The sequence below is a fragment of the Vicugna pacos genome, chromosome 17 (assembly GCF_048564905.1).
Source record: "Vicugna pacos chromosome 17, VicPac4, whole genome shotgun sequence".
NCBI lineage: Eukaryota > Metazoa > Chordata > Mammalia > Artiodactyla > Camelidae > Vicugna > Vicugna pacos.
The window spans coordinates 37,275,262-37,302,885 of NC_133003.1; the positions used below are offsets into that span (position 1 = coordinate 37,275,262).

Genomic DNA, 27,624 nt, shown 5'->3' on the forward strand with positions numbered 1-27,624 from the left:
AAGAGAAACGGCAGGTAAAATTAACAAGCACATGGCAGAAACATTCTCCAGAGCTGATGGTGCAGAAACAAAAAGAGAGCGGGGACCACCAGTTCCCACGTGCCATCTGTGTCCCTGCTGAGCATTTTAGTAACACGAATAACAGCATTAATGGCAGACGCTGTCTCAGTTCCAGGCACTGCGCTAAGCACTTTGCAGGTATGAACAGAGCCAACCTGCGTGATCCTCACACGAGGCAGGGAGTCTCATCTCCCAATATCACAGGGGAAGGAGGTTATTAGAGAGATTATAATAATAATCACAAGATTCCTAAATGGCAGAACTAGAAATTAAGGAAAGATGTGCCCAATGGGACACACAGCTTGTCAGTGTGAGACCCTGGGAAAAGGAATAGACTCACAGATGTAGAGTGGTTACCAGTGGGGGGAGGGCAGGCGGGAGGGGCAAGATTGGGCTGGGGGATTAAGAGGTACAAACTATTATGTATAAAATAAATAAGCTACAAGGGTATATTGTACAGCACAGGGAAAATAGCCAATATTTTATAACAACTTTAAATGCAGGATAATCTTTAAAAATTGCAAATTGCTACACAGTACACGTGAAACTTTAGATAATAAAACTCAGGTCTCCGACTTGCAGGCTGGACAGAGAATACGTAGTGAGCACAAGGTTACTCAGCCGCTAAACACCATCTTAGGCAAATGCACTTCTTTTTCCCCAACAGATTTTTTTTTAATTAAAAAAAATACTGCAATCACAAGAAGGAAAAGAACAACTGGGCATTTCTTATTTATTTTCAAACATGACTCCCATTGATGCTTTCTCTTCCCATTTCAGCAAAAGGAGTTATATTCGAAGGGAGCTGTTCACGGATCACGCTGATTACATCTACACATTCAAAAATCACCCTCGAACCCCACAGAGATCATCGGAACCGCTTCAGATTTGACCCCTACTCAGTGGCAGCTAACGGCAGCAATGCTTCACGTGGAGTAGAAAACATGGAAGAAACTGACCGCTCTGCAAACTTTCGCTCGACAACCCCCCATCCCAACGTGATACCCTTCCCGTCTCTCCCTCCCTCACCCAACCTCAGGAATTCAGGGGCTAACGTTGTGCACGTTGGATTAAAGCTCCCACCTCGGTGGCTGCCCTGCGTTTGCTCCCCGGCTGATAGAGCAGGTCCTCAGAGGGTAAGCGCTGAATGCGGGTGGAATGACCTTCCGCATCTGGTCAGTGGTTAAATGAGGAAGATCAGAAGGGAAGTGAGAGCTGGCCGCAGGCCACAGCTCTGGCTTCGTGGAGCACCCCGATATGTAGCCCATGGTGGGGGTTCAGAGGTGAGTGAACTACCATCCCTCCCAACTCCAACCCCCATCCCACTACCTGACTTAGGAGAGTCAGAAACAAAACAAAACAAAACAAAAACCTAAAGGGCAGTCAAGACAGGTGGGGGGTGGGGGGAAGGAATCCTTCCTACCAACTGGAGGCCGCTTGGAAAACATCAGGAAACAGCAACTACAATAAAAGACCAGAACCCCAGCCTACTTTAGTTTTGCCTTAGCAGCTCTTTGGAACACGGTATATGAAAGCTTGGTAAGGAAGCAGCCAGCATCTTTATTTCCTCTCTCCCATTCCCTCTTGACCTTTTCTGAAAGTTCAGCAAAAGAGGGCCTGCCTCATTAAAGTGATTTGCCTCAGGACTTTTTTGGGGGGTGACCTATCCAGAGTCTAAGCCACCATCATCTCTGGCCTGGATGTGAGCTGCCTCACAGGGCTCCGTGCTTCTGAGTCCAGTCTCCGTATGGCCACGTGAGTGATGGCTCTAGAATACAGATCCACTCCCCTCACTTTCCCAATGGCTTCTCAAGCAACACACTGGAGAATCTAACGCCTTGCCTCACCAATAACGTCCGCATGACCCGATCCCGCACCCTCTTTAACTTAATTTCCAATCCATCTGCCCTGCCTTGAGACACCAGCCAGGCTGACCTTTATGCTTCCTCAGAATGAGGGCTTGTCCCTGCTTTGAGACTCCGCATATGCTGTTCCCTTGGTCTGGAATGCTCTTTTCCCAGAGGGCGGCGTGACTGGGTGCTTTCGCATCTTTTAGATGTTAAATCAAAGGCCACCATCTCCCAGAGACCTTCCCTGCCCTCAGGGTAAAGTACAGCCTGGCCACTGTCTCTCATACCACATTGCTTTCTTTCCTTTAGAGCTAATATTTCTCCTCTTGCTGTTTGTTTATCCTTCTCCATCTTTCACTAGCAGACTAGAAATGTCACAGGAGAGACCTTGGGGGATTTGTTCACCACGGTATCCCCAGAGCCCGGAACAGTGCCTAGAGCATGGTAAGAATGCAGACAATAGAAGGGGAGGATACAGCTCAAGTGGTAAACGCATGCTTAGCATACGCAAGGTCCTGGGTTCAATCCCCAGCACCTCCTCTAAAAATAAATAAATAAGTAAACCTAATTACCTCTCCCTAAAAGTAAAAAAATTAAAAAAAAATAAAGAATGCAGACAATAAATATCTGCTCAGGTAAGGAACACTTTAACTTCTAGAATCTAGACACAGCTACCAAGGAAATAAATTCACAAATGATTGAAATGCGTAGAGCATGGAGGATGTTCCAAAAACATCTCCCAAGCTTTGGCCCAGATAGACTTACATAGCAAAAAAAAAAAAAAAAAAAAAGCTTTCTACCCAGAGAACAAGATGTGCTGTGAACCCCTCATGAGATGAGATACTCTGGAGGAAACAGAGAAAGGTAGAAGGGACGGATCAGGACATTCTTACTTTGGGATCAACTGAGCAGACGGAGTTTTAGATTTTGCCCAAATGATGTCAACCTCAGCTGAACAGCGTGCCTTTATATCATCTCTGGGTGCTGACTGAATGTGAGCCATTGACACTCGTGCAGGGAGCGGCCTAGACTGACACAGACGTCTCCGATCCCGGTCAGCTGTGACTTCCCCTCAAGGTCTTTCAAGACAGCGCCTGCCTTCCCAGCGTGCAACTACTGGGAACTTCTCTTTTCAGTATCAATCAGTGGTTCTCCGAGCTTCTATGAAACACACAGGACACATCACGTGAGCGCTCAGCACTTCTTATGGGCAGTATCTTCTTTCATGCTGTTAACAACCCTACGTTTAGATTTTACAGGTGGCAAAACCGAAGCATAGAGAGGTTCAGTAACGTGTCTCGGGTCACGGTGCTCTGCCCTGGGGTAGCATCTCAGGACCCATTAGTGGTATCAGAGCAGGGTTCCCGTGCATCCCTTGCAGGTTCCTAGGGACTGCAGTCGAAAAACGAGAGACAGTAAGAGAGGAAGAAGTGCAGGTGGCCATGAAAGAAGCAGAGGAAGAAAGGAAAATGGGCCAGGGCTGGGGGTTCTGATAAAGAAGGGGAGAATTTGGTTGACCGCAGAAGAAACTGAGTAACCGAGCAATCTGTCTCAGGAAAAATGCGAGTAAACGGCTGCTGTGTGCTGGCACAGTCCAGAGACCTTTCTTCTACTTACACGGGCTGCTCAAATTCACTCATAACAACCCTGTGAGGCAGACTCCAATGCTGCTTCACTGTATGGGGGAGAACATTGAGGCTCAGAGAAGGTAAGTGGCCGATCCCAGCCCACAAGCTCACAGAGCCAGGAAGAGTCCTTGCCCCTCGCTACTGTCCTGTATTCCTCCTGTTACAAGGTATTCCCCATTGACTGGTCTTCCACATTAAATTACACAGTTTATGCAATTTACACAGCATCTGGATCGCCACATCTTAATGTTGTTCTGGAACAGCTTGATCTAGATCCACCAAAGCAAAGCTGCCTGCTTCCAGCCACTATCTGAAAGCAAGACCAGAGGAGGAACAAGGTCACTGCAATCACCATTCTTTGGCTATCTCCTGGCCTTACCCTGAAGAAATATGAGCAGCTGCTAAAAGCGGTGTCTGTGTGTTTGTTAATGATTTTCAGTGAGTGTCAGGATGGAATAACTCCCACCTCTTGGGCAGCCAGCTTATGGGAATACTCTGGGTACACGATGATATTTACTGGTTATGTGGCTGCCTGGGCCTGATTCCATCATTACTCTGGGCTTAAGATGTAGTCGAGCACCCAGGGCAGTTAATTCAGCGCGGAAAAGCTCTGGATCACATGTTCACTCATTCACTCAACTCATATTCACAGAGCACTTCCTAAGTGTGAGCACTGTTCTGGGTACTAATATATACCCACAAATGAGACCCACAGGGCACTGTCTTTGGAGCTTGCCTTACAGTGGGATTTCTCAGCTATTGACACTTGAGGCCGTGTAATTCTTCGTTGTGAGCACTGTCCCCGGGCACTGTAGGACTGGTAGCAGCATCCCTGGCCTCTATGCACTATACGCCAGCACTCCCTCCCACCTTGTGACAACCAGATACGCCTCCAGACCCTGCCAGATGTCTCCTGGGAGACCAAACTGTCCCTGGTCGAGAACAACTGCTCAGAGATAAGGAGAAGAAAAGAACTATTAACAATGAAACACACAAGACATTTTCAGGTAACAATAAGGGCTCTGAAATAGCTCAGATGGCGACGGAGTTAAGTTCTGAACTTGTGCAAAATGCACTTTGAAACTCACTTCTTACCTAGGAAGCATGAGACCCGAGGAAACTGATGGGGAGAACTCATATTGAACCACTGCCCTTGACCGGGGCTCCCAGGAGAGACTGGAGGGACACCATGTTTTCTGGATGAGTATGCCACGGCTAGCCCCTTTCTGCCTGGCAGAGGTTGGAGAAAAGCAAACAAGAAAGGCAAGCCAGTGGACAGCCATTTCTGCAGCTCTCGCATCAACCTGGCAAGCAATTTGGGTCAGCTTTAGCAGACCCTCCCTGGGGAGGGCATTCTCATAACAGACGATCACTTGTCAGGATATCGCCGGATCTCATAAGGCTGGTGAAAAGAAAAGCCAGGTACGAAGAAAGAAAGAAGAGAAAAAAGAAAGCAGGAGAAAGAAGGAAGGAAGCAAGGGAAGGGAAGGGAACAATGTATCAAGTCTGGAACTGACAGCCACCAGGAGACAGCAGCCTGGTATCACTGACAGGTGCACAGGATTTAGAATCAGGAGGCCTGGGTTTGTGACCCAGCTTTTGCCAAGTAACTAAGAATATGGCGTGAAAAACCAGGGTCTCTCTAAACCTCAGTTTCTACCCCTGTAAAATGGGAATAGTAAGAATCAACCTCATTTAGCTTTGTCTCTTGTATGAAGGCAGGTTGAACCCAAAATTTATCTCAAAGGTACAGATGATACTCACATCACCAGGCACACACTCTATTCACTGGGCATAGATGGCATGTTAGGGTCTGTGCAAAGGGCCTGACATGCTTTATCAGAGCTCTGCCCTTGTGCCGTGAGTCCAGCAATTAGTGGCAATGATTTGTAGGCTGTTGAGTGCTATTATGTTAACTGTAGGTGGTTATTTATTGTTGGCTGAAATTATTTTTCTCAAGAAAGAAGTTCTCCTGGATTATTAAGAGGTCAAGCTGCCATCTTTGAGTTGAAAATCAATCCATCAGTTAAACCCTGGAGAGAGAGGGCAACCCAATAGTAGGGGATTAATTCCATTCTGATTTCTCAGTGATAATCAACAGATAAACTCAAAGCCACCATTTATAGCTGCCTGTGTGCACCAAGTAGGGGAAACTCTCGCAAACTTCTTGCTCCTTATCGGACAGTGAGCAGATCACATCTTGGGCTAGCTGTTCTCACCAACACAGAATGGAAACAAATACACGTCGATGGCTTTGCCTTCATTCTCTGCTTTGACGTATATTTTATCCATTGAATTCTCACAGCCACCCTGTGAAACAGATATTTTTGGCCCTTCATTTTACTCCGAAGAAGCTGAGACTGCCAAGAGCTCGAAAATCACTTGCCCAGGGGTCCCAGCTAGGAGCGGGCAGAGCCAAGTTCAAGAAGAAGCCCCTCAGACGACAAAGGGGAAAGCAGGTGATACAGCTTCCTGGAAGCAGCTGCCGTGAGAGCAGCGTTTTCTATATAAACACAAGCTCCGCATCGCTTTCCAATTAGAAACTCAGATGAGGCCCTGATGAGAGACTGTCCAATGTTTATTTTCAGAAAACCATGCAGGATATTTCTGCTCTTTTCTTTCCCCCCTCCAGAAAGAAACATCCTCTTTACTTAAAACCAGTTGTTAGGCTGTATTTTTAGACACCATGGTACAGTATCAATGAGTCAAAAAAGAAAAGAAAAAATGGGAGGGCACAGACTCTGTAAACAGGAAAAGTCACAGAGTGGAACCAAGAGAAGCTGAGAACACAGCCCATGGGCTGTGGGGGATTTTCGTTCCTGTCTGCAGCCCAGGTTGACCAGAAAAGAAGTTCTCCGGTCGGTCGCTGGGTAGAAAATGGAAATTTTGGCTTTGGTGATTATGCAAGTAGCAGACACCCTGTGGTTTGGAAACTTTTTGCTTTGCCAACTGTCAGTTTTCTGTTTTACAGTGAAAAACAGCCTGTAGGAAGGAGCAAAAGCACTGCGTCTTTCAAAAACTTAAAAGTAAAGACAAACGCAGCTCGGGTAAAGGGATTTTAAAAATAAACTGCTGTACTTGTAATTGAGAGCTACTCTGGGAACTGTTTATTCAGTATGGCACATTTGGAAATCTGGGCTCAATATAAGCCATTCACAGAGCAAACAAATCACATATATTGTCCCGAAAACCTAAAACGGACAAAAATTAATTAGAAAACCTCCATCAACTTTACATTCATTTTGGAGGACACACTGATTGTCAGTTTTCATGTTTCAATTTTTCATCACCCCGGTTAGACTGTCTCTGATTTATGTTTTCCAAAATCTCTTTGTTCTTTGGGGTCCATGTAGAAGGAGAGGCTGAAATAAATCCTTAGGGAGTTTATAATTAGCACCAATGAACTGTATTTGGTCTAGAGTCCTAGTTTAATTGGTAGGAATGTCATTCTTTGGGGAGGGGATTTAGAAAAGCATTACCAAATTGTGAAAACAGAAAAGTCAAATTCATCTGGGACCATACAGAAAAAACCTCTTAATTTCCAGGTCTCATTTTACCATCAGACAACAAACACTCCTCAACCAAGATGCTTCTAATATTTAGCGATGAAACTTTTGCATCCCCTAGTGCATGTTATGTTTTCAAAGAGAATGCAGTCTTCTTTTTTTTTTTTTTGAGGCTAACATGAGTTTCAAAGATTAAAACAAATAAAACAAAAACGGGAAGGCTACAGGTGAGCGAGATGAGGGAAATGTGGAAAAGGAGACCCAAAAGATTTGTGGGTGTTCACCAGGAAACACACGCAGAGGGAAAGAACCCTTCAAGAGAGAGGACAGTGGTGTGCAGCCGTCTCATAACAGCTCCTGAGTCCACTGTCCCATTGTCAAGCTAGCTTTTAAAGCACAACCAATATTAAGAATTAAAGCATATAAACTTACATCAAAATAAATTACACTAAAAACAAAGGTAATGAACACTCAGGACTCATCACTTTCCAGTTATTTGACTCCCTTTTTACTATTATCTGTGCTCTTGAGGTTACTAATGTCTATTGAATCAGAAGGACAGAAAGGCTATTTAATGGGTCCTAACACCCATCTCTTCCCAAGTCTGTGTTGTTATGTTGGGAACATGAAGTCGGTCAAGGTGAGAGTATTTACACCAGAGAAACTGGCAAATGCTACTCATCAGTCTCCTTTCCCCCAGAGAGCTGGCTGTGAAATGTACCCCTGGAGAAGTGCAGTGGGAGAAGGAGGGAGGTCTGGGGACAGGGCGCTGCTCACAGCTCTAGGGCAGGATGTAGAAGCCACTGACGGACCATGAGACAAAGATGAAAGGACAGAGGCTTTGGATTCAGGCAGAACTGTGTTCAAAGCTCAGCTGACTTAAATTTCTAGGACTTACTTATTACATCTCTAAAATGGGACTAGTAATACTCACCAAGAGAGCAGAGAGCTTGGCAGAAGACAACCTAAAACTATGAGAGTTTATTATTATGCTTCAAAAAACCCCGTGGCTCACCGCTGAGGTTCCCTTGACCTGGGACTACGCCTCTCACATCAAATGCTCAGCGCCATTTGCCTCTCCTCTTCTTTTGCTACTGCAACGTAAGTTTCACTTACTGCTGCCTTCCTAGCCCCTAAGACAGTGCCCAGCCCATTGCCGAGCTAAACAAGTATGTGTGGAATGAATGAATTTCCCTTCATTCCCAGCTCCCGATCCACCTCTGAGTTTTCTGCCCATTTCTCCGGTGAAAGTCTCGTTGGCAAGTGAGTGACTCCTCTGCCTCTTAATTGCCAGATTCCAGCCAGCTGTGTTGCTGCTTCCCTTCTGGAATCTATCAAACCGCTGGAACTCTTCTCCTGCTAAAGGAGGCCACTGTGACCTTAAAGTCTCAGTGAAAGATGGTTCCAGGTTTTTCATCACAACCGAGCCGGTGTCATTCTGCTCTGTCGGCAAGTTTCTCCCCGCTTCTATTCCTGCTCTGAGATAATCTCAGTTCCTTTCTGCCTCCATCAGAAAGGATGAGTCTCATGAGCGGAAATCTCACCCAACACTTAGGGCTGTCACCAGGGAACCAAATATTTCCTCCCCCGGCCCTGCCGCAGCCTTGTTTCTTAGACTTGCTCTTCTGGAACCGCATTTCTGGAGGGAGAGGAGTGTGATCACTTAGGAAAAACAAAAGGCTGGGTGCCCCTGGTAAGAGTGGCCTGGGTGCTGGATTAGGCAAACACATTGGGAAGTCATCATTTCCCAGAATTTCTAGTGCTTATCCGATCACACTTGCTTTAGTCAGCAGGGGTGGGGGAATCAGGGGGGAGCTGCTCACTCAGCTTCTTGCTGCCGGGCAGTGGTGGGGCGCAGACCCTCAGAAGTCAGATGGGTGTGACTGCGTGATCCTGGTTCTGCCTCGAACTTGCTGGAGACTTCACTTAACCTTCTCTGAGTACTGTCGCAAAATGGGGATCGCTTTGCCTCGTGTATTGTAAGAAATCCCTAAGGAGCAGCTCTTTTTACCCTTTTGTTTTTTACATTTTATTTTTTATTGAAGTGTAACTGATTTACAATGTTAGTTTCAGGTGTACAGCACCTTACTACCTTTTAAAGTGCAGTGTATTATTTAAGAAGTGTGAGGGTCTGGAGTTAGTCGGACTTGTTTAGACCCCAGCTATCCTCCGTAGCACCTGTGTGGCCTTGGGCAGCTCCTTCTCTTCTCTTGAGCCTTGGTTTCCTTATCTGAAAATGGAGATAATACAGCAGCCCCTGCCCAGCCCGCCCACCCTGCCCCCAGCACTGTCCCCACTGCCCAGGGCTGGGAGGGTCCCACGAGATAACATACAGAAAACACTTCTCACACTTTATACGTGGTAACCATATTTAGCAGTATTGTACTTTTCACTAATAAAAATCACGCCCTTGCTACAGACACCTTCAGGGCGGGCCTTCTCAAAGGCCACGGGCAGGTGCAGAGCGAGTGGGAGGGGAGTGGGTTCTACGCTGACCCTGAGCTCCACAAAGAGAAAGAACAAGTGGCTCCGGCCAGGCACAAACTCAGTCCGAGTGTTCCAGTGAGTAATAGTATCACCTTGGCTGTCTGCAGCACTTTAAACTTTGAAAGCGCCTTCACCTCTATTTCTCCTTTTAAACTTTACAACAAGCTTTGATGTGCCCGAAGTGTCACAGTCCCTGTTTTGTCCTTTGTTAAGTCATAGCCTTTTAACTCTTTAAAGGAAGTGTATTTGATTTATAATATTGTGTTAGTTTCAGGTGTACAGGAGAGGGATTCATTATTTTTGCAGATAATACTCTGTACGCCATATCTGTACTTTACAGAGGAGGCCATAGAGGCTCAAAGAACGGATGAGACTTCTCTGTGGTCACACAACTAGACAGAGCCAGATGGAGAGTTCCTTCTTTCTACTGTCCCCCAACATCTCCTGGCCCTTATATGAATATTCACCCCAAAAAGTAAAATTAAAAGAAAAAAAAACAACCTAAAATAGAAGCCAGCCCCTGCCTGCAGTGCTTCCAGCATATTCAACTAGAACTGTAAAGAGAATGTAGCTCTCCCAACTCAGGGGTGCTCTGAGGAATCTGCAGTGCTCCATCAGCAGGGTCCTGGCTGCCTCCAGCACTTATCTTGTCAGCCCCTGAAGCCCTCTTATTAGACTGAAGTCAGTGAAGAGAAACGCACTTTTAAAGAATCGGGGAATTTACAACAGATGGGAATGATTAAGAGCCAGACTTGGGAAGGTCTGCAGAAAGAACAGTCCAGACAGAGGGCCAACAAGTGCAAAGGCCCTGGGGCAGGAATATGCTTCCTTGATCTAAGATTTGCTGCACAACTTTTTTTTTTCATTATTACATTCTTAAGGAGCTTCTCGAGACATTTATTTTTCCCCTTCTACCCCTTTTCCCTCATGAAATTTTAATACCACAGATATATTGTACATCTGTTGGGTACAGTTGAGCTTTTGAGGGCCACAAACTACTGTAATATCTAAGGTTTTAATTTTTTGTCCCTTAAGAAGCAATTCATACTCCTTGGAGTGAAGTTGCCCTACTGAGAATGCATAGTTTAAGCAAAAAAAAAAAAAAAAAAAAAAAAAAAAAAGCAGCACCCGTGCCTGGAGCTTGGGCACCAAACGGGAGACGAAAGCAGACAAAGCCATGGAGTTAACGAGGGGCTCGTCAGTGGCTCCTGGACCCGCTGTGTCACTATCACCTGGAGCTTGTTAGAAATGTGGAGTGGTGCCCAACCAGCTGTGTTTTATTTTAGCAAGCCCTCTTGGTCTCTGTATTGCATGCTGAAGTCTGAAACACTGGGCTCTACCATGTGCTGCACTGTGGGCCATAGTAAGGAGGGTGGGTTTTATTCCAAATGCAGGGGAAAGCCCCTGGAGGCTTTTTGGCAAGGGGGAAACAAGATCTGGGGACACCTGTAAAGGATAACTGGTTACTATGAGGAGATGAATCTGGGGGTTGGGTGGCAAAAAATCAAAGAAAGAGAAGACTGCTGCATTGGTCCTCGTTTATAAAATGAAGACACAACTATGACCAAGTTTACCAGCTTGTCGTGAGGACTAAACAAGTGAATACATGTAAAGGACTCAGCACAGTGCCAGGCACACAGTGACTTCACTTACTCAGAATAAATATTAAAACTATTCTGTTTTATTCTTCATGCTCTCTTCCAAATTCCTACTGGTTAATATCCAAATACAGATCCCCCCATTCCTTTACATCTCTATTTTTGCGCATGTGACCAACTCAGCTGCTGGGCTGGTAACATATCCTGGTGGGCTGGTAAATCTGTAACATGTTTACAAGGCTGCTTCAGGTCATGAGGAAAGTCCATGGTGTTCTATTCAGTTTCCTTTCGTTCTCATTTTTCCTATGAAATCTCAAATGTTGGCTCAGAAAATGAAACTTCCTGTTTCATTTTCTGTAAAGTCTGAGTTTTAGAATCAGTTCCACCATTAACTTTGGATAAGTTTTCACATCTGTGGAACAGGAAGTGCGACACGCAGGGTGAAGCGCGGACTTTGGCATCAGGCAACCCTGGATGCAAGACTTGACCTTGACAATTAGCAGTGGGATGCTGGGCAAGTCATTTAACCCTTGTAAGTTGGTTTCTTTATCTGAAAAATAAGGATGGTAACAGTTCGTAACTCATGGGGTTTGAAGCTGAAACACAAGAATGCGTGGAGGGCATCCAACCCAGCGCCTGCCGTTCAGTATTAGCCACGATGGCGATGATGATGGTGACCCTGCCACAGGCACAATGCGGCTTCATGGACCATTATGGAAAATGGAGTTCTGCTTGCCCCAGAAAAGGCGGAAAACATCTGAGCTTGGAAAAGACATCAGTGGGACAGGCTGATGACACAGATAAAACCTCCTCAAGCAGGATGCTTTCTATATACACAGTGGTAAACTGATCTGCAGTAATCTAGCCAGATCAGGAGGACGCCCCTTCACGGTTTCACATCACAGGAATGGGAGGCTCCCAAGACGGTCTTCTTGACTGAGGGGTCTAGCTTGGGAGCCGACCTAATTCAGTCACAATAAAGCACCCATAGCTTACAGCCCAACCGTCCTGCACTGCCTGCGCCCTGCCCACCCTCTCCTAGTCTCATACTCCTTCCCCTCCCTCCCCGGGCTCCAGCCACACTAGTCCTCCTCTGTACAATCTCCTCCCCGCCTCAGAGCATGAGGGGGTTTGGAACGTGCCTGGCTAAACCCATTCATCCTTAAAAACATAGATTAAAAGGGATTTTTGCATAGAAGTCATTGTGTAGTGGTTACAGGTGAAGACTCTGAAGTCAGATCACCCGGGGTTCAGATCCTGGCATGGATATTTTGTAAGTGGCACGACATGGGCAAATGACCTCATCTGTCTGTCACTCCGTTTCGTGATCTGACTAATGGACATAATGCTGTGTCTTGCTGTGAGGTCTGAATAAGCTGATGCACGGAGTGTCTTGAACAGTCTCGGGCTGCATGACCCTTACTCTGAGTGTTAAGTGTTATGTGTTCTTTTAGCTCTCTATCCTTCCCTGGTGTGGTGCTCTTCACAACTGCCATTAAAAAATGACGGACTTTGTTATGTAGTATCTGCCTCCAGGGACCACATCTGTCTTCGTAACCACTGTACCCTGACCTGGCAAAAGCAGCTGCTGAGTGAATATCTGCTGAGGGAAAAAATGGAGTTGCTTATTTGACTTTTAAAAATCAAGAGCACAACACAGTCTTCTTTCTTATAAAATACATGAAGTACCACTAGATGATGAGTAGCTTCCCTGAAAACAAAAGAAAAAAGGAGGATGCAAAGTAAGACCTGTGGCGTGTCGGACCTCAGCGCTAATGTTCTAAGAAACAGGGTTGCCAGCCCGTGAGGTGAGCGCTTGGGGAGGTGCACGGTTACAGCAAACAAACGCCTAGGGCTGCAACTCAAATATAGCGGTTACTGTGAAATCTCTGCAGATTTTCAGATGAATCCCTGGAAGCCAGGTGACTGTTCTAATGGGGAACAGAGCACTTACTTTCAGGTCCCACTAGAGTGACCTCACTCTCAATTCAACATAAGGCCAAGGACCAAGTGGGAGCCTGCCTCCTCCACGCCCTGGTTGTCGGTAAAGGGACACTGCGTCTCAGAGGAGCAGCATAAAGAGCTTCAGAGGAGGAAGAGGCAGGAACTGCTGGTAGGTTCAAAATACCTTCTAGGGAGCCCAATTCAGTTGGGGGCCCCATACCTCTAGTGGGATCCAATAGGTTAGGTGTCAAAGAGTTCCAGAAAAGCTCACGTCTTGGGAGTCACACACAGAGGCCAACTGGTTTCTCACCATTTTTCTGAAAGACACATACATTTATTCCAGTTCTCCAGCTGGGATACAGGGCCTCTCACAGGTCTATTAATGCAGGTAGAGGTGTTTGTAAACACGCCCCACCGCCCAACACGCACACACATGCACACACGCCCACACACACACACACACACAGTGTATAGGCAAAATATATTTGTGAGAATCTTCCCAGGAGGACTTTCTTTAACTTCCATCAGATTTGTATACAGGGTTCATGTTCTTAAAATGGTTTAGAATTAGGTCCTTAAAAAGATGAACAATTGACTTCAAGCCCAAAACCAAAGTCTGCAATGGATAGACTGCAATTGATCACTTATTTGTGAACCTGTGCTCGGTGAAATCCAGACAAATGTTTGCAGGGTCAAGTGAGCTCAAGTGTTAAAAAGGGTGGAAGGAGGATGGATATCCTGACAATGGCAAGATGTCGGGTAATGAAGAACTGGTTCATATTTATGCACTCATGAACATGAAAGGCCCTGAAAAAATGATACATTCATTACTTTGTACACTCAGTCTTTCGGTGGGGTTTACACATTTTCATGGCACCACGGTCTTTATTTGCTGTACTTGGGATAGATGAATAATAATATTATTTAATAATATTAACTGCCATTTATACATTTTCAGTCTCAGAGGCTAAGCTCTAATCCCCTCCACAACCTAATAAGGTAATTTTAATTGTGCCTATCATAAGGCCAGAGGGGCACTCAGTTCATAAGTGGCCAAGCAGGATTTATGCACTAAGACTCAAAACACTGCACTTTTGCCACGTCCTCTCTCTGCATGTTTCATTTGGACAGAGCCTCCCAAAAACAGAACCTTCCCCAGCGAACTCCAGAATGTTTTAGGGTGTCTCTGTTGTATTTGACATTGTTCGATTTCTACCTAATTATACCTGTCAGTTTAATCCTTTGACCTCAAAATCGTATTAATTAAATTCCACTACTCACAGCCATTTCAATGCCAACAGCTTTTCCACTCCCCATGAGTGAGTAGCAAATGAAGTCAGTTTTGCAGGAGCTACAGAGAGTCACTGGAGAGTTCCGATTTGCACACCCGTGACTGAACGGAGCTTCCTACGCACAGTGGCTACATCTCATTCACCTTTGCAAGCCCAAGCTTGGCACACTGCTGATGCAGTACACACCCAGGCAATAATTAGGGTTGACTCCTAAGGAATTTGGAATCGAAGGAGCAGTATCAAATTTCAATACAAGAGATGTACCCATTAGCCACAAGCTCTGAATTTCTTCCTGGAGAGCATCCCCAGGTCTGATTCCAGTCTGCAGTTTTGGAATTTCTCCATTTCGGACTCTGCCTTAGTCCCACTGCTGCTGCTCAGAGATGCCCCTGGCCCTGCAGGCAGCTGAGTCATTGTAGCCCATGCCTGGAATTCCTTTCTATGTAGAAAGGGAAATATCAGAGGAAAGGAAGAAAGAAGGGAGAGAGAAGGAAAAAAGGAGAAAGGGAGAAATGAAGACAGGGAGGGAGAAGAAGGGGAGCAGAGAGAGAGAGATACAGCTGCAACTGATCTGGAAAGAATCTGTAGTTCCTGCACATGGTTAGAGCATTTCGAAGCTGAAAAAGGGCCTCAGCGCTAGACTAGCTTTTTCACCCACAAATGGTGGGTTCAGAGGCCTGGATGGGAAAAACCAGCTCCCTAAGGCCACAGAGCTTATCAGTAAGCAGCAGACCTACCCCTGGAATCCAGTTCCCTCTCACACACTGCTCGTCAGATAAAGATTTTCTATTGTGGAAGGTCACCTTCTGGACTAATCCCATTCCTGACTGGAAAACGTGACTATAAACACCTCTGATACAAAGGGTGATACAGATAAACGACAAGGACCTACTGTGTAGCCCAGTGATCTATGTTCAATACCTTGTAATAACCTACAATGGATGAGAATCTGAAAAAGAATATATTTATGTACGTATAATTGAATCACTTTGCTGTACACCTGAAACTAATGCAACCTTGTAAATCAACTACACTTCAATAAAAATAAATAAATAAAAAAGAAAAAGAAAAAGAAAGGGTGGTATAAAGTAAAATCTTGGGGAAAAAAAGCCACGTACAGTGTTTGCTTCAGCAGCACATATACTGAAAAAAAAAGAAAAGTACAAACTCTGCTGACTCGTTCATTCTAACTTGCAAAGATAGAAGAAAAAGAAAACCAAAAGAGGAAATAAACCAAGACAAGAGGACAGAGTGAACATGTACTTTACAGCTCCATCTACAAAGGCTTATGGTGGCGGGGGGGGGAGCATCTAAAATAGAGAATGTGCCCAGTATCTTCCATTGCTTTGATTGCTCTTATTGGAATGATAAACTATCTGCCTAACCTCACCAGATTATACTAATACATGTTAACATATATTTCACCTGTATTCAGCTTTATCTTTCCAGTTTAGAAAAAGTCTTCATTTAAAAATTTTGGGCCAGGGAGAAAAGGGTTGGGGGGTGGAGGGATAAAATGGGAGTTCATGATTTGTAGATACTAACTACTATATATAAAATAGATAAATAACAAGGTCCTACTGTATAGTACAGGGAACACTATATTCAATATCTTGTATGGCTTATAATGAAAAAGAAAAGGAAAAGGGATATATATATATATCTCTGAATCACTATGCTGTACACCAGAAACTAACACAACATTGTAAACCAACTATACTTCAATTAAAAAAAAAAACCAAACAAATAAAAATTCCCCAGAAAAAAATAAATAAAAATGTTTGTAGTTTTCCAACATTAAGCAAGAAAAAGTCTTACTTGGAGCTTCACAATATCCAGAACAGGGACAAGTGAAAGTCTCATACCTGAATTACGATCTTGAAACAGGTCTTTCCTAAGAGCTAACTGATATATTCAGGTTCTGACAGTATTTTCAAAGCAAAGAGAAGGTGTTTTAGTACAGTTTTACCTAGTGTTACAGTTTGTTATGACTCGTGACAAGACTGCTGGTCCTCTCTCGGGGTCTTTTGTATACCTGCCCACTGGTGTCTGCCAGCAGCTGGAAGCAGTGCATGAAGAAGTAGACCTCATTTGGGATGCAGCTCCACATTTCTCTTTCCAGACAGAAAATGAGTGCAGGAGAAGAGACTCACGCTGCATGAAATGCAGAGATGGTGGAAATGAGACAAAGCAACCAGCTGGTCCTAGAAACAGCCCTGGGGTGGACAGAGCACAGAACCAGGACCCAAGAGAGAGGACCTCCGGGCTGTGCCCTGCTCCTAACGGGAGATGAGATCTTAGGAAAATTCCTCCACTCCTCTGGCTTTTAATCTCCTCAGTAATAGCACGAAGGGACTGGACAGAGTGACTTGCAAGGTTTCTTCCAGCTCAGATATTCCATGGCATGAATATTTAACAATTCTACTCAACCAATGGTATTTGCCCACCACCCATCCCCAACCATCCCCAGAGTCCCTGAGCACTCTCTCCATTGGGGGAGGGGCCTGGGGAGGTTGTTATTTGTCCATAGGAACCTCCGCTCCAGTCATCACTACTTTCCTGTATACTCCAAATGAAGACCAAATAAACGCTGCCCTGGAACAAAAGAATAGGCTTTGGAGTGGACTTTGGTATGCCCGGGAATGTTTCAGATCCTCTGTTGAGAGAGGTAGTTTCTGATTCTTGAAAGAGCTGCATTACAACATGGTCTTACTTCTACGGAGGTTCTATGGCCTGAAACTGAAGAATAGAATCATGAAATGTGTGGCTCTGCGTCACCACAGTGCCACCCTGAGAATCCAGGTCAAGGACTGCACTTTGGATTCAACTATATTCCTTCCTACTCCTTTAGACAAGACTGATTAAAGACAGTTGGCTCATTTCTAAGGCCATGCTATTGTGTCAGGTTATGCCACGGGGGTGCTGTCCCAGTCTCTATTGTGATATATTTATTTCCTTGACGTTTCTCTAGTCTACTCAATCCTACCCACTTCCTCCTCAGACTTCCTTCCATATCCAAGAGCTTTACAGCCTCCTGGATGAGACAATTTCCTTTGTTTTCTTAAGTCTACCCAGATTTCTCTCCCCTCCTCCCTCTGCAACATCTAGCCATGAAGGGGGAAACAAATGGACACACAGAATTGAACTTGATGAGTTTACCATAACCACATTACAAGGGAGGAAGAAAAAAAAAGCTTCCCTTTAATTAGGATGTAGGACTTCCTTTGACAAATCATAAAAGTGTTATGAATTAACTGATAGCCATCCCCAAAAATGGCATTTCCGAGGTCTCTACCTGGAGCTGTTCAATTCTGATCACACAGAGCCTTCAACATAAACTAGACTGGGGGATGGAATTCAATTTTCCTGTTTCTGTCTCGAGGCAAGACAGGGACGTACATTAAAAGGTCCTTTTAGAAAAGCTACTAATGAGTTCTAGTCCCGCCTAGGATCTTTGCTGCCAAATGCTCACAGAAATAGAGAAGGTTTTGAACACACTGTGTTGAGGAGATGATTAACAACTGCAAATCTAAAAGCATTTTCGTGTTGCTTACGGACACCGCTCCTGCCCTCTCGCTGTCCTTTCCACATCCGTAAAGGAGCTCCAGTCTTTAGAATTTAAGAATAAAAATTAAAAGAAAGAAAAGAAAGGGGATGGTAGTTGGGGGGGGGGAGCAGTGAGGTGGAATTGTACATTTCAACAATAATTACCAAAGTTCCGAAGTGAAAAACAAGAAATCAGCCTTTTAGGACCTTTAAGGGAGCAGAGATAACATTTAAAACAATGACAGGAAAGCCGTCCGAAAGATGAGCATTAAGGACAATCTTCACTTTAGTATCAAACTGGAGTTGCTCCAGCTCTTTTGGGGAAGGAGTAACTCCTTGAAAAAAGGGAAGATAAACATTTCTTGGAGTTTCCTTTTCAAAAGCTGGGTTCTGAAATACTAGTACTTAAACTAGTCTCCCCCAGTATAATATGAAAATCTGCCCTCAATTCTCTAAGAAATGCCAGGAAGAGATCCAGAAGCACCATTACACTGCCTGTAGTCAGAAGATTATAAAAGAAATTGTTCTTACCTCCGAACCATGATCTCGGCTCATTTAAAGGGACTGGAGAGAGCGGGCAGGACAAAGGACACATGTATTAAGCACTTGTGATGGGTGTGTGTGCGTGTGCGCGCGTTTTCGCCAAATACAAGCTGGTGGAAGTAGGGACCTAAAAACCCCGACGCCTTCCGCTGCCATATAATCGCAAGGAAATGACCTTACCGTTTGTTGCTTTGATTAGAAACAAAAGCCTTTCAACATGAGTCAGGAGAGCAGTGAGGGGAAAAAAAAATCCAGCAACCAAAAACCTCTGCAATTTGTTTTTTTTTTTTTTTTTTTTTTTGTTTTTTTTTGGCCATGGAAAGCCTCTCTTCACAGCAAAACACTTGATTGATACTTCTTAACCAACTTCAACGGTTGCAAAGAAGATATGATGAAACAATGTTGGCTATTTATTACAAGTTGTTAAAATATAGCATTTTGATTCCAGGGTCCACAGGCTGTGTGTTCACCATAGGAAGCCATTAGCCACATGTGCTTATTAAGCATTTGAAAAGTGGCTAGTGGAAGCTGAGACATGCTTTAAGTGTAAAATTCACAAGATGAACAAAAGAAATGTAAATGATCTCATTAATAAAATTTTGTATTGATCACACACGCAGAAAAGAATGATGACACGTTTACTTCATTGATTATACATGCTCTGGGCTGGATAATAATTCACAGATGGACAATGCCATCTAAGGATCCAAACTTCAACTTTGGCTCTTCAATTTGGATACACTCTGAACAAGGCAGGGAACTTAATGAATACAAACAGAAATAACATTTAATTCAACTGTGCCATTTTGGGCCAGTAGCTTCTACAATCAGAAGGAAATTCAGAATTCCATGGGACAACCTTAGTAAGATCAGCCAGCATCAGCAATGCTAGCCACATACAGAAAATCTTGGCAGGATGACTGTGGTCTCAAAAAAGGATGTATTCCAACATTTTCATTTAACAGAATCATTATTATTGAAAATACTCAATGGATAAGGAATAATCAAAATCCATTACACGTCAAGGTGAAGTAGAGGAAAAAAATATATAGAATCTAAGAAAAATAATAAATCCACTTGTTATTTTTAGAATGGTTAAGTAGGAGCCTGTGACATGTTTCTCCCACCTGAAAAAAGAACCTTCTGGAATTTTGTGCAAGTCCATGGTATGAGTTCTAGAGCCAGACAAACCTTGCGTTTTATAGCTGTATGTCCTTGGGAAACTTACTTCACCTCTCTGAGAATTCATTTCCTCAGTGAAATGGAAATAAAAATCTCTGTCTCATTAGTACTAGTGTTGGAGGAATTAAATGAAATTGTGTATACAAAGCACAAAGAATTTGCCAGGTAGATAGACACATACAATGTATTTAAATAAAAGATGAGGTGTCAACCGCCCCCCCCCAAGCCCCCTATCCCTCAGAAAGGAGAGAGAGCTTTGTCTTCAAGTCCTTTCAAAGATTCTAACTACTTTGAACCACAATGTACTGTCAGGGGAAGACACAAAAACTAGAAACAGCCTCATTCAGTGTCAAGTGTGGATGTTTATAAGGGTTGCATGATGAAATCAACAGAAAAGGTGGCAAAGAACTTAACAGATGGTCCATAATTATTGTGGGCATGGGACCTCACAATTGGAGGGGCTGAATGTTAGAATAAACAAGTTACTTAAACATTACTTTAAAAGGCCATACATTAGGCGGTTATACTGGAACACCATGCAGATACAGCTACAGAATGAAGGGAAAAGGAGGGGGAAAGTCATGCAATAATATTCCCAGGGAAGTATCATACATGGAGACTGAAAAAAGGCTGTAGCTCAAACAACTGAGGCAGAAGCAAAGACGCTGTGCTTGGGTAAGCTAGGAGGGTGATTCAAAGAGGGATTTTGGTTGCAGGGCCAACACAGACACACGTGAAGAGGCTGAAAAATGACTTCATAAAGAGGGAGAGTGCAATACAGCAGCCGCCCAAGCTATTGATCTCTATAGGACAAATGATCTTAAATATTAGAAGCAAATATTGATTATTTCATCTACATTCCTAAATTTTTATATATTCAAGTTGGCCTCAAATATTTGTTTTGAATCTTCTTAGTGGGGAGATGGGGTACGACTTTCTAATTTGGGGGAACCTACTGTTTCAGTATGCATAGCAGTAAAAACTCAATAAATGCAGATTTTTCTCATTGGGTTGGACTGTCTCACTGAGAGACCTTGTGTGACATTTCCAACCACGTGGTAAGAACTTTTTACCGCTGAAGGACAAAAAGAATTTTGATGAACAGGTTCAGAATCGAGGCCAAAGAATGGCCTAAGACCAGGAGGCCAGGCCAACTCTGAAGGGCCAGAAGCAGGACGACAGACCAAATGCAGAGTTGGGACAAAGTCGGGCTACAGAGCACACAGGAAGAGGAAGAGTGGAACTAGGAGAAGATCAGGGTGAGCACCTGCTGTTTTTGCCTATCCAAAGCCTGTTTCACTTCTTCTAATCACAGATCTCTGCTTTTCTATGAGGACATTATCCAAATGACTAGAGTGAACTTACCCCATGCCGCCATATCATGGGATGAACGTGCGATTCAGGGATAACCAATAAAAATACTCTAGATTCATATTCCCTAGTTACTGGGATCAGGGGAGAAGTATCTGTTTCTGTTTGTCCTGGAGATATAAAGCTGCTGGGATGAGAGTCTGGGGCTGTCAGAGTATTCCAGGCCGGACAGAGGAGTTGGAGAGAGAAAGAGTCCAATGACTGTCTGAATCACTATAATTTCTACTTCTACCTAAACACCGGTTTAAATTCTTTAAAAATTGACTTGCAAATAGAAAGGTCCTATCTAATACATCAGTTCACGGGAGCCAGGATAACTGGAATCAGATACCCATCGTCAGCCGACCAACACTGTCCAACAAGTTGGGTGACCATCCACACGGAACTGGGGAGCTTGGTGGGGCTGCAGGTGCAAAGACACAGGGAGGCCGAGGCACCAGCAATTCAGCCTTGGGGAAAGGGGTACTTCCTGCAGCACCAGGGCATCTGATAGCAGTTCTGTGGTCAGGGCGTTAGTCAGGAAGCAGTACTCAAGAGGCCCGAACAGGAATAGTGGCAAATCTCAGTCTACATCCAACTGGAAACCTCTGCTCTTCCAAATGGCTCCTGCCAGGCAGTCAGACAAGGGCCAGGGCTTAACCCGGGATCCAGGAACATAGACTCGGGGAGCCCCGTTAAGGAGCCCCCTTGAAAATGAAATTATACCCCCGAAGAGGTCCAAATGAAGTATGGGCATATGAGAAATCATGCCTATAAAATGCAAACGGTGACACACTTGGATGATCACTAACTGGTGAGCTTGGACAAGGGTACTGGTGACTTTGTGGGGTTTTCACCACCCCTACAAGTGGGACAAGGGAAACACATCCATCACTTTGGGGAAAAATATGTGGAAGTGTAGTCCCAACTTTTAAAGAAATAAGAGTCTTAGAAATCCTTATGCGAAGCTTTGCATTTACCATAAAACTATCACTTTTCATCACAGAACCCTCCATACACCAAACGAATGCCAGACACACCATAAAAACCCCACCACGGGCAATCTACTGCAGTTTTTCCAAAACTGACGTCTGAGCACTGCTCTGAACCACTCGTCATAAACTAAGAGGAAAAACTTTAAGACCGGCTCATCTTCTCCTGAATTTAGTGAGGCCTGCATTAAAGAAAGGACTATTTCTTTCATAACTCCTCATCTTTCTTTAATTCTGCCTCTAGAACTAACTCGGTCCCTTTCAAATATTCATGGAGCACCGCATATGTGCAGAAGCCCCGCAAGGGACGTCAAAGATGAAAACAGTGTGGTCCTGACCCTTCAGGGATGTACAGCCCAGGCTCGGTGTTTCTCAAGGCGGGCAGAGTGATCATTTCATTTTTCACCTCACAGTCAGCTCTGCAGTTGAGGACTTAGGCATCCCTTTCACACACACACTGGTTCCCATTTTCAATCTTTTATCAATCTGTCTGCCAGCGTTCCGTGCGCTGCTGATGGTTTTTCTTAGATTTGCATTATTTCCAATAACTATCTTGGGGGTGCCTTATAAAAATGGTTGTAAGACCTGCGAAGTCCCACAGGATCCCATGCTCAGAAGGGCACCATGCTTGGTTTAATGCTCTGCTGTCTTGTAGTTCTTAATACATTTTTAACAAAGAGCCTCATCAGTCTGCTCTGAGTCCTACCAATTACGCAGCTGGGGTCCTGGGCTACGTGGTGGGGACACAGTGGTGAAAAGGAGAGACGTGCAGAGCGGGGCAAGAGATAAAAAATAAATCAGTTAATAAATAAGGTAATTCCAGGTGAGGATATGACCTATGAAGAAACGAAAGCAGGAGGACATGATGAAGAGGAATGGAGAGCTTCTGGATGAGGACTGGGGGTTAAGAAGCAGCCGGCCATGTGGATGGAGATCTAGGGGGCTGAGTTCAGGACCATTTCTGCCTTGTTTGGGGCTATAACACGGGGCACATGGAATTCTCTCAACTAATATTTTGAATGAATAGAACTTCTGTTTAAAAAGGAAGAGCACCAAAAATAGAAAACAAATTCATCATTTATTAGAAACTGGGACAGCGTCGCTGACCGATAAGGAACCTTGGAGGTTTATTTAAGGTCTCCTTCAGGATCACATGTTTCAGCAGTTGGAGGTGGTACACCATGTCCAGGAAAAACAACCCTGATGGAAAAGTCCATTACTCACATTCCCCTCCAGGCAGAAAAAGAGGGAAGTTTCTAGTTCTAGGCGGATTCTCTGGCTTTCTTAATTATAAATAGAAAACCAGAGGTGAAGAGAGCTAGGGAGAAAGGCGGGCATTGCGGGGAGCTCCTCTCTATCTGTTTCACAAGACGAGCGGCCGTGACTTCTGATTTGGTTTTACCATAAGGCACGTGCACTTTCTCGGGCGCAGAACACTATAATGTCTAATCTCAGTCCTATGTTTGGAAAAATGAACAGAAAAAGACCTTGAAAGCCGACAAGTCGTCAAAAATGCTCCAGCCTTCACTGAAAAGCGCACATACTCTTTGCTCTATTTTCTGATCTTAAACGTCACGTGCAATAAATTAACAGTCACCAAGCCCACATTTTTTGAGTGCTTGCAGTACCAGGTACGACGCTCCACACTTTACACAGATTCTTCTTTCATCCTGACAACAAACCTATGAAGTAGGTGCTAGTTCATCTCCATTTTACAAGTGAGAGACAGAGGCTCAGAAGATCTGGCAACTGAAGTGTCCCCATCTGGGTGCAGAAGAGCAGGATTTGAACCCAGGGCTTACAGTCTTCACCACTGCCTTCTCATTTGGCTGCTGCAGACAGTGAGAAATACGTTCAGGGGTTAACATTCAGGCATGCTGTTAGATTTCCTTCCTGTATTTCTGCAGAATCTGGTTGGGTTTTGGTTTTGTTTTTTGGGGGTTTTTTTTCAAGTTTTGTTTTGTTATTCCCCTTTTCTCTTCCTTTGTGTTCCTTTGAAATTGAAACAAAACTTTTCATGGTGAAAAGTTTCAAGCCCTTACAAAAAGTGGTAGATTTGGTGTAATGAAGTCCCTTGTATCCATCCCCCCGCCCCGGTTTCAACAGTTATCAACACACGTTTCATTAATTAATTCATTAATTAATCTTGTTTCGTTAATATTCTCATCAGTATTCTCTGTCCTTCTGTATGTATTACTTTGGAGTAAATCTAAGACTTCAAATAATTTCATCTGTAAATATTTCTATATAAAAGCTAAGAACCCTTTAAAAACACACAACCCCAGTTACCTAAAACAATACTCATTAACATCATCAGGTGTCCACTTAGTGTTCAAATTTCTAGTTGTCTTATTAATGAGTTTTTTTTCAAGTTTGTTTGAATGAAGATCCAAAAACATCTACATTTTGCAATCTATTGATATTTCCCTTAAGTCTCTGCTAATCTGTAAGTTCCCCTTCCAGTCATCTCTCTCCCTCTTTTTCTCTCCTCTCTTACTCTCATCACAATTTATTTGTTGAAGAAACTGGGCTGGAACGTCTATCATCTGAGTTTTGCTGACTACATCTCTATGGTGTCTTTGAACATGGCCCTCTGTCCACGGTATTTCCTGTGGGTTGCTTGCGTCTGATGGCTTGATCAGATCCCAGTTAGATCTTTTTTGGCAAGACTGTCTCATTAGTCACCCACCTGTGTTTTCTCATTAGGGCTATCTCTTTTTGTGATGAGTTCAGTAGCTAGATCATGTAATTGATTGAGGGTCGTAACATGATAACTTTCCAATTCTATCACCCCTATGAGCTAGAATATTTTCTGTTTGCTTTTGTTTTTTGAGGGGGAAGGCATTAGGCTTACGTATTTATTTTTAGAGGAGGTACTGGAAATCGAGCCCAGAACTCTGTGTATGCTAAGTATGCACTCTACCACTTGAGCTGTAACCTCCCCTCTAGAATATTTCCTCTCATCTATTAATGGGTTACCCAGTGGTACAATTCATATAGGGAAAGCAGAGCAAATGCTTGATTCTTCACCTTTATTTACCAGTTTTCAAAATAATGAGTTGGTACTTTCAATGGATGCCAATGGTTTTAAAATGTTTATAAACACATGCATTTAAGTACATGTGTTTCAATCTATTAAAGTTATTGTCCTTACTGATGTTCACATTGTCCCATGTTGGCCCATGGGAGCTTCTTCAAGTCAAGTCCTTTTGACATGACTCTCCTAATCTTTGATATCTTTCTTGTTACCTGGGATGAAAAGATGCTCACCTTGTACATTTACTTCCCAAGACCCGTGCAGCATCTGCTAGTGCTTTTTGTTTCATTTTAAAAATAGCAGGGGGGAGGGTATAGCTCAGTGGTAGAGTGCATGCTTAGCATGCACGAGGTCCTGGGTTCAATCCTCAGTATCTCCATGAAAACAAGTAAGTAAATAAATAAACCTAATTACCTCACCCACAACAACAACAAGAACAACAATAAGTGAAATTTAAAAATATTTTTTAAAAATAAAAATAAAATAAAACTAACAAAAATTTAAAAATAGTTACACGTAGTAAAATATACACATTTTAAGTATTACAATTTGAACACTTTCGACAAGTATATACACCTGTATTATCCACAACCTTACAATGATATAGAATATTTCCAGAATATTCAGCCAATTGCCTCTGCCAATCTTTCTCCATCCCCCATAAGCAACCACTGTCCAGATTTCTATTACCATAGATTAGTTTTTCCTGCTCTAGAACTTCATATGAATTGAATTATAGAGTATTTATTTTTTGATGTCTGGCTTCCTTCACTGAGCAAAATGTTTTTGAAATTCATTCACGGTGTTGGATGTATTTGCAGTTAATTCATTTTTTATTGATGAATAGGTATTCCACTGTATGAATATACTAGTTTATTTATCTATTCTCCTGTTCATGGAAACCTGAGCTATTTCCTGTTTGGGGGTATTATAAAGAAATATGCTATGATCTTTCATGTATAAGGTTCGTTTGTGTGTGTGCATTTGTGTGTTTGTGCGTGTATGTATCTATGTACACATGTTTTCATTTTTCTTGAATAAATACATAGAAGTGGAGCTAATAGTTCGTAGGGTGGATGCATGTTTAATTTTTTAAAGAAACTCCCAGTTTACCAAAAGGCTATACCATTTTACACTTCCATCAGTAATGTATGCCAGGTCTTTGCCAACACTTGGTATTATAGAGCTTTTTAATTTAGCCACTCTAGTGACTGTGTAGTGGGAGAAACACCTGTGCTGAAGTGACTTTTTTTTTTTTTTGAAATCAGGTATTTTTGGATGACAATTGCAAATTAATAATAGCAAACACTTACATAGTACTCAATACACACCAGATGCTGTTCCCATACTTTATAAGGATATACCCTGTAATACCTTTGAGGTAGGGACTATTATTATCTTTATTTTACAGATGATGAGAAAATGGAAACACAGAGAGGTTAAGTAACTTACATGAAGCCACACAGCTAGGAAGTAGCAGATACAGGATCTGAACTTAGACATTTGGCTCCAGGCTTCAGGCTTCTGACTCAGATGCTCTTCTGCCTCTTGTAGTTGTTACTTAGAATCCCTTTCCTTCCTCTAATGTTTCACTGAGATGCTGGCAAATACTTCTGGTCAAGACTACTAACATACTAATAGAGAAATTCTACTTTAACATAAAGCACTTTTTAAAAGAATTTCCTTCCACTTCTATCCATCTCATTCTGAACTTAAACATTTTCCTTTTACCAGCACATTTCCAGTTCTTGTTCCATTCTTTCTTCAAAAGTTTCTTATTTTGAGCACCTTTTCGGTTGGACAACTCTTTTATAATTCATGACCCTCAAGTTCTGAGCAGATCTTCTATCAGAATGCTTTTTGCAGTAAGTAACAAACAAATAAAAGCAAAAATAACTTTAGTTATATGAATCCATTATCTGAGTATCTTTAAAGGAAGGATAGTTTCAAAGTTGGTGAGGTCTGCAGACCAGCACTGCCATCAAAGCCCCAGGTTTCTTCTATTTTTTCCACTCAGCATGTTCTCTTGAAGCTAACATTCCCTCATGGCTGCAATACAGTTGCCACTCTTCCAGGCATCACATCCTTACTCCAAAAGAAGGGCCATTTCTTTCTTATGTGTCTTTTTTTTCTTTTCTTTTTTTTTTTAGAGTAAAGAGGGCTTTTCAAGAAATGTATCATCAAATTGCACCCCATTGGCCAGTCCTGTGTCATATGTTTACCCAAAACCAATCACTGACAAGACGGATAGGGCCATTGTGATTAGTGTTGATCACAGCTTCACAACTAATGTGTGGATGTAACAGGCAATGGGTACCCTGAGCTATTGGTCCTCTCAGCCCTCAAGGCGGCCTGAGATCCTGCAAATGGTCACCTCATGTTCTGAGCAGCCTCATAAACATTTACCCTGGGTACCATCTTGTATGTACTCTATAACATGAAAAAAAGTTGGGAAGCACTGACTTAGGGACCAACCAGGATACTCCCATTTAACACAGGAGGTGATATTGATCCTAGAAGCAAACAAGGCCTCCCAGGATGGAAGAAGCAAAAAAAAACAAAAACAAAAACCAACAACAAAAAAAACCAAATACCAACAAGGGTTCCTG

At 43.3% G+C, this 27,624-nt stretch overlaps 1 protein-coding gene across 3 annotated transcripts in view; it reads right to left on the reverse strand.

Moving 5' to 3' along the window:
• The window catches only part of FRMD4B (FERM domain containing 4B), a 284,737-nt gene that overhangs the window by 121,995 nt on the left and 135,118 nt on the right, over positions 1-27,624 (reverse strand). The window contains exon 1 of one of the 3 annotated variants that reach the window (XM_072941678.1): positions 18,443-18,481. The exons of the other annotated variants lie outside the window; for them this stretch is intronic. Coding sequence (XP_072797779.1) covers positions 18,443-18,466 — 24 coding nt within the window. The 5' untranslated portion in view covers positions 18,467-18,481. Of the gene's footprint in view, positions 1-18,442; positions 18,482-27,624 lie in introns of those variants that run through there. 3 annotated transcript variants of the gene reach the window in all.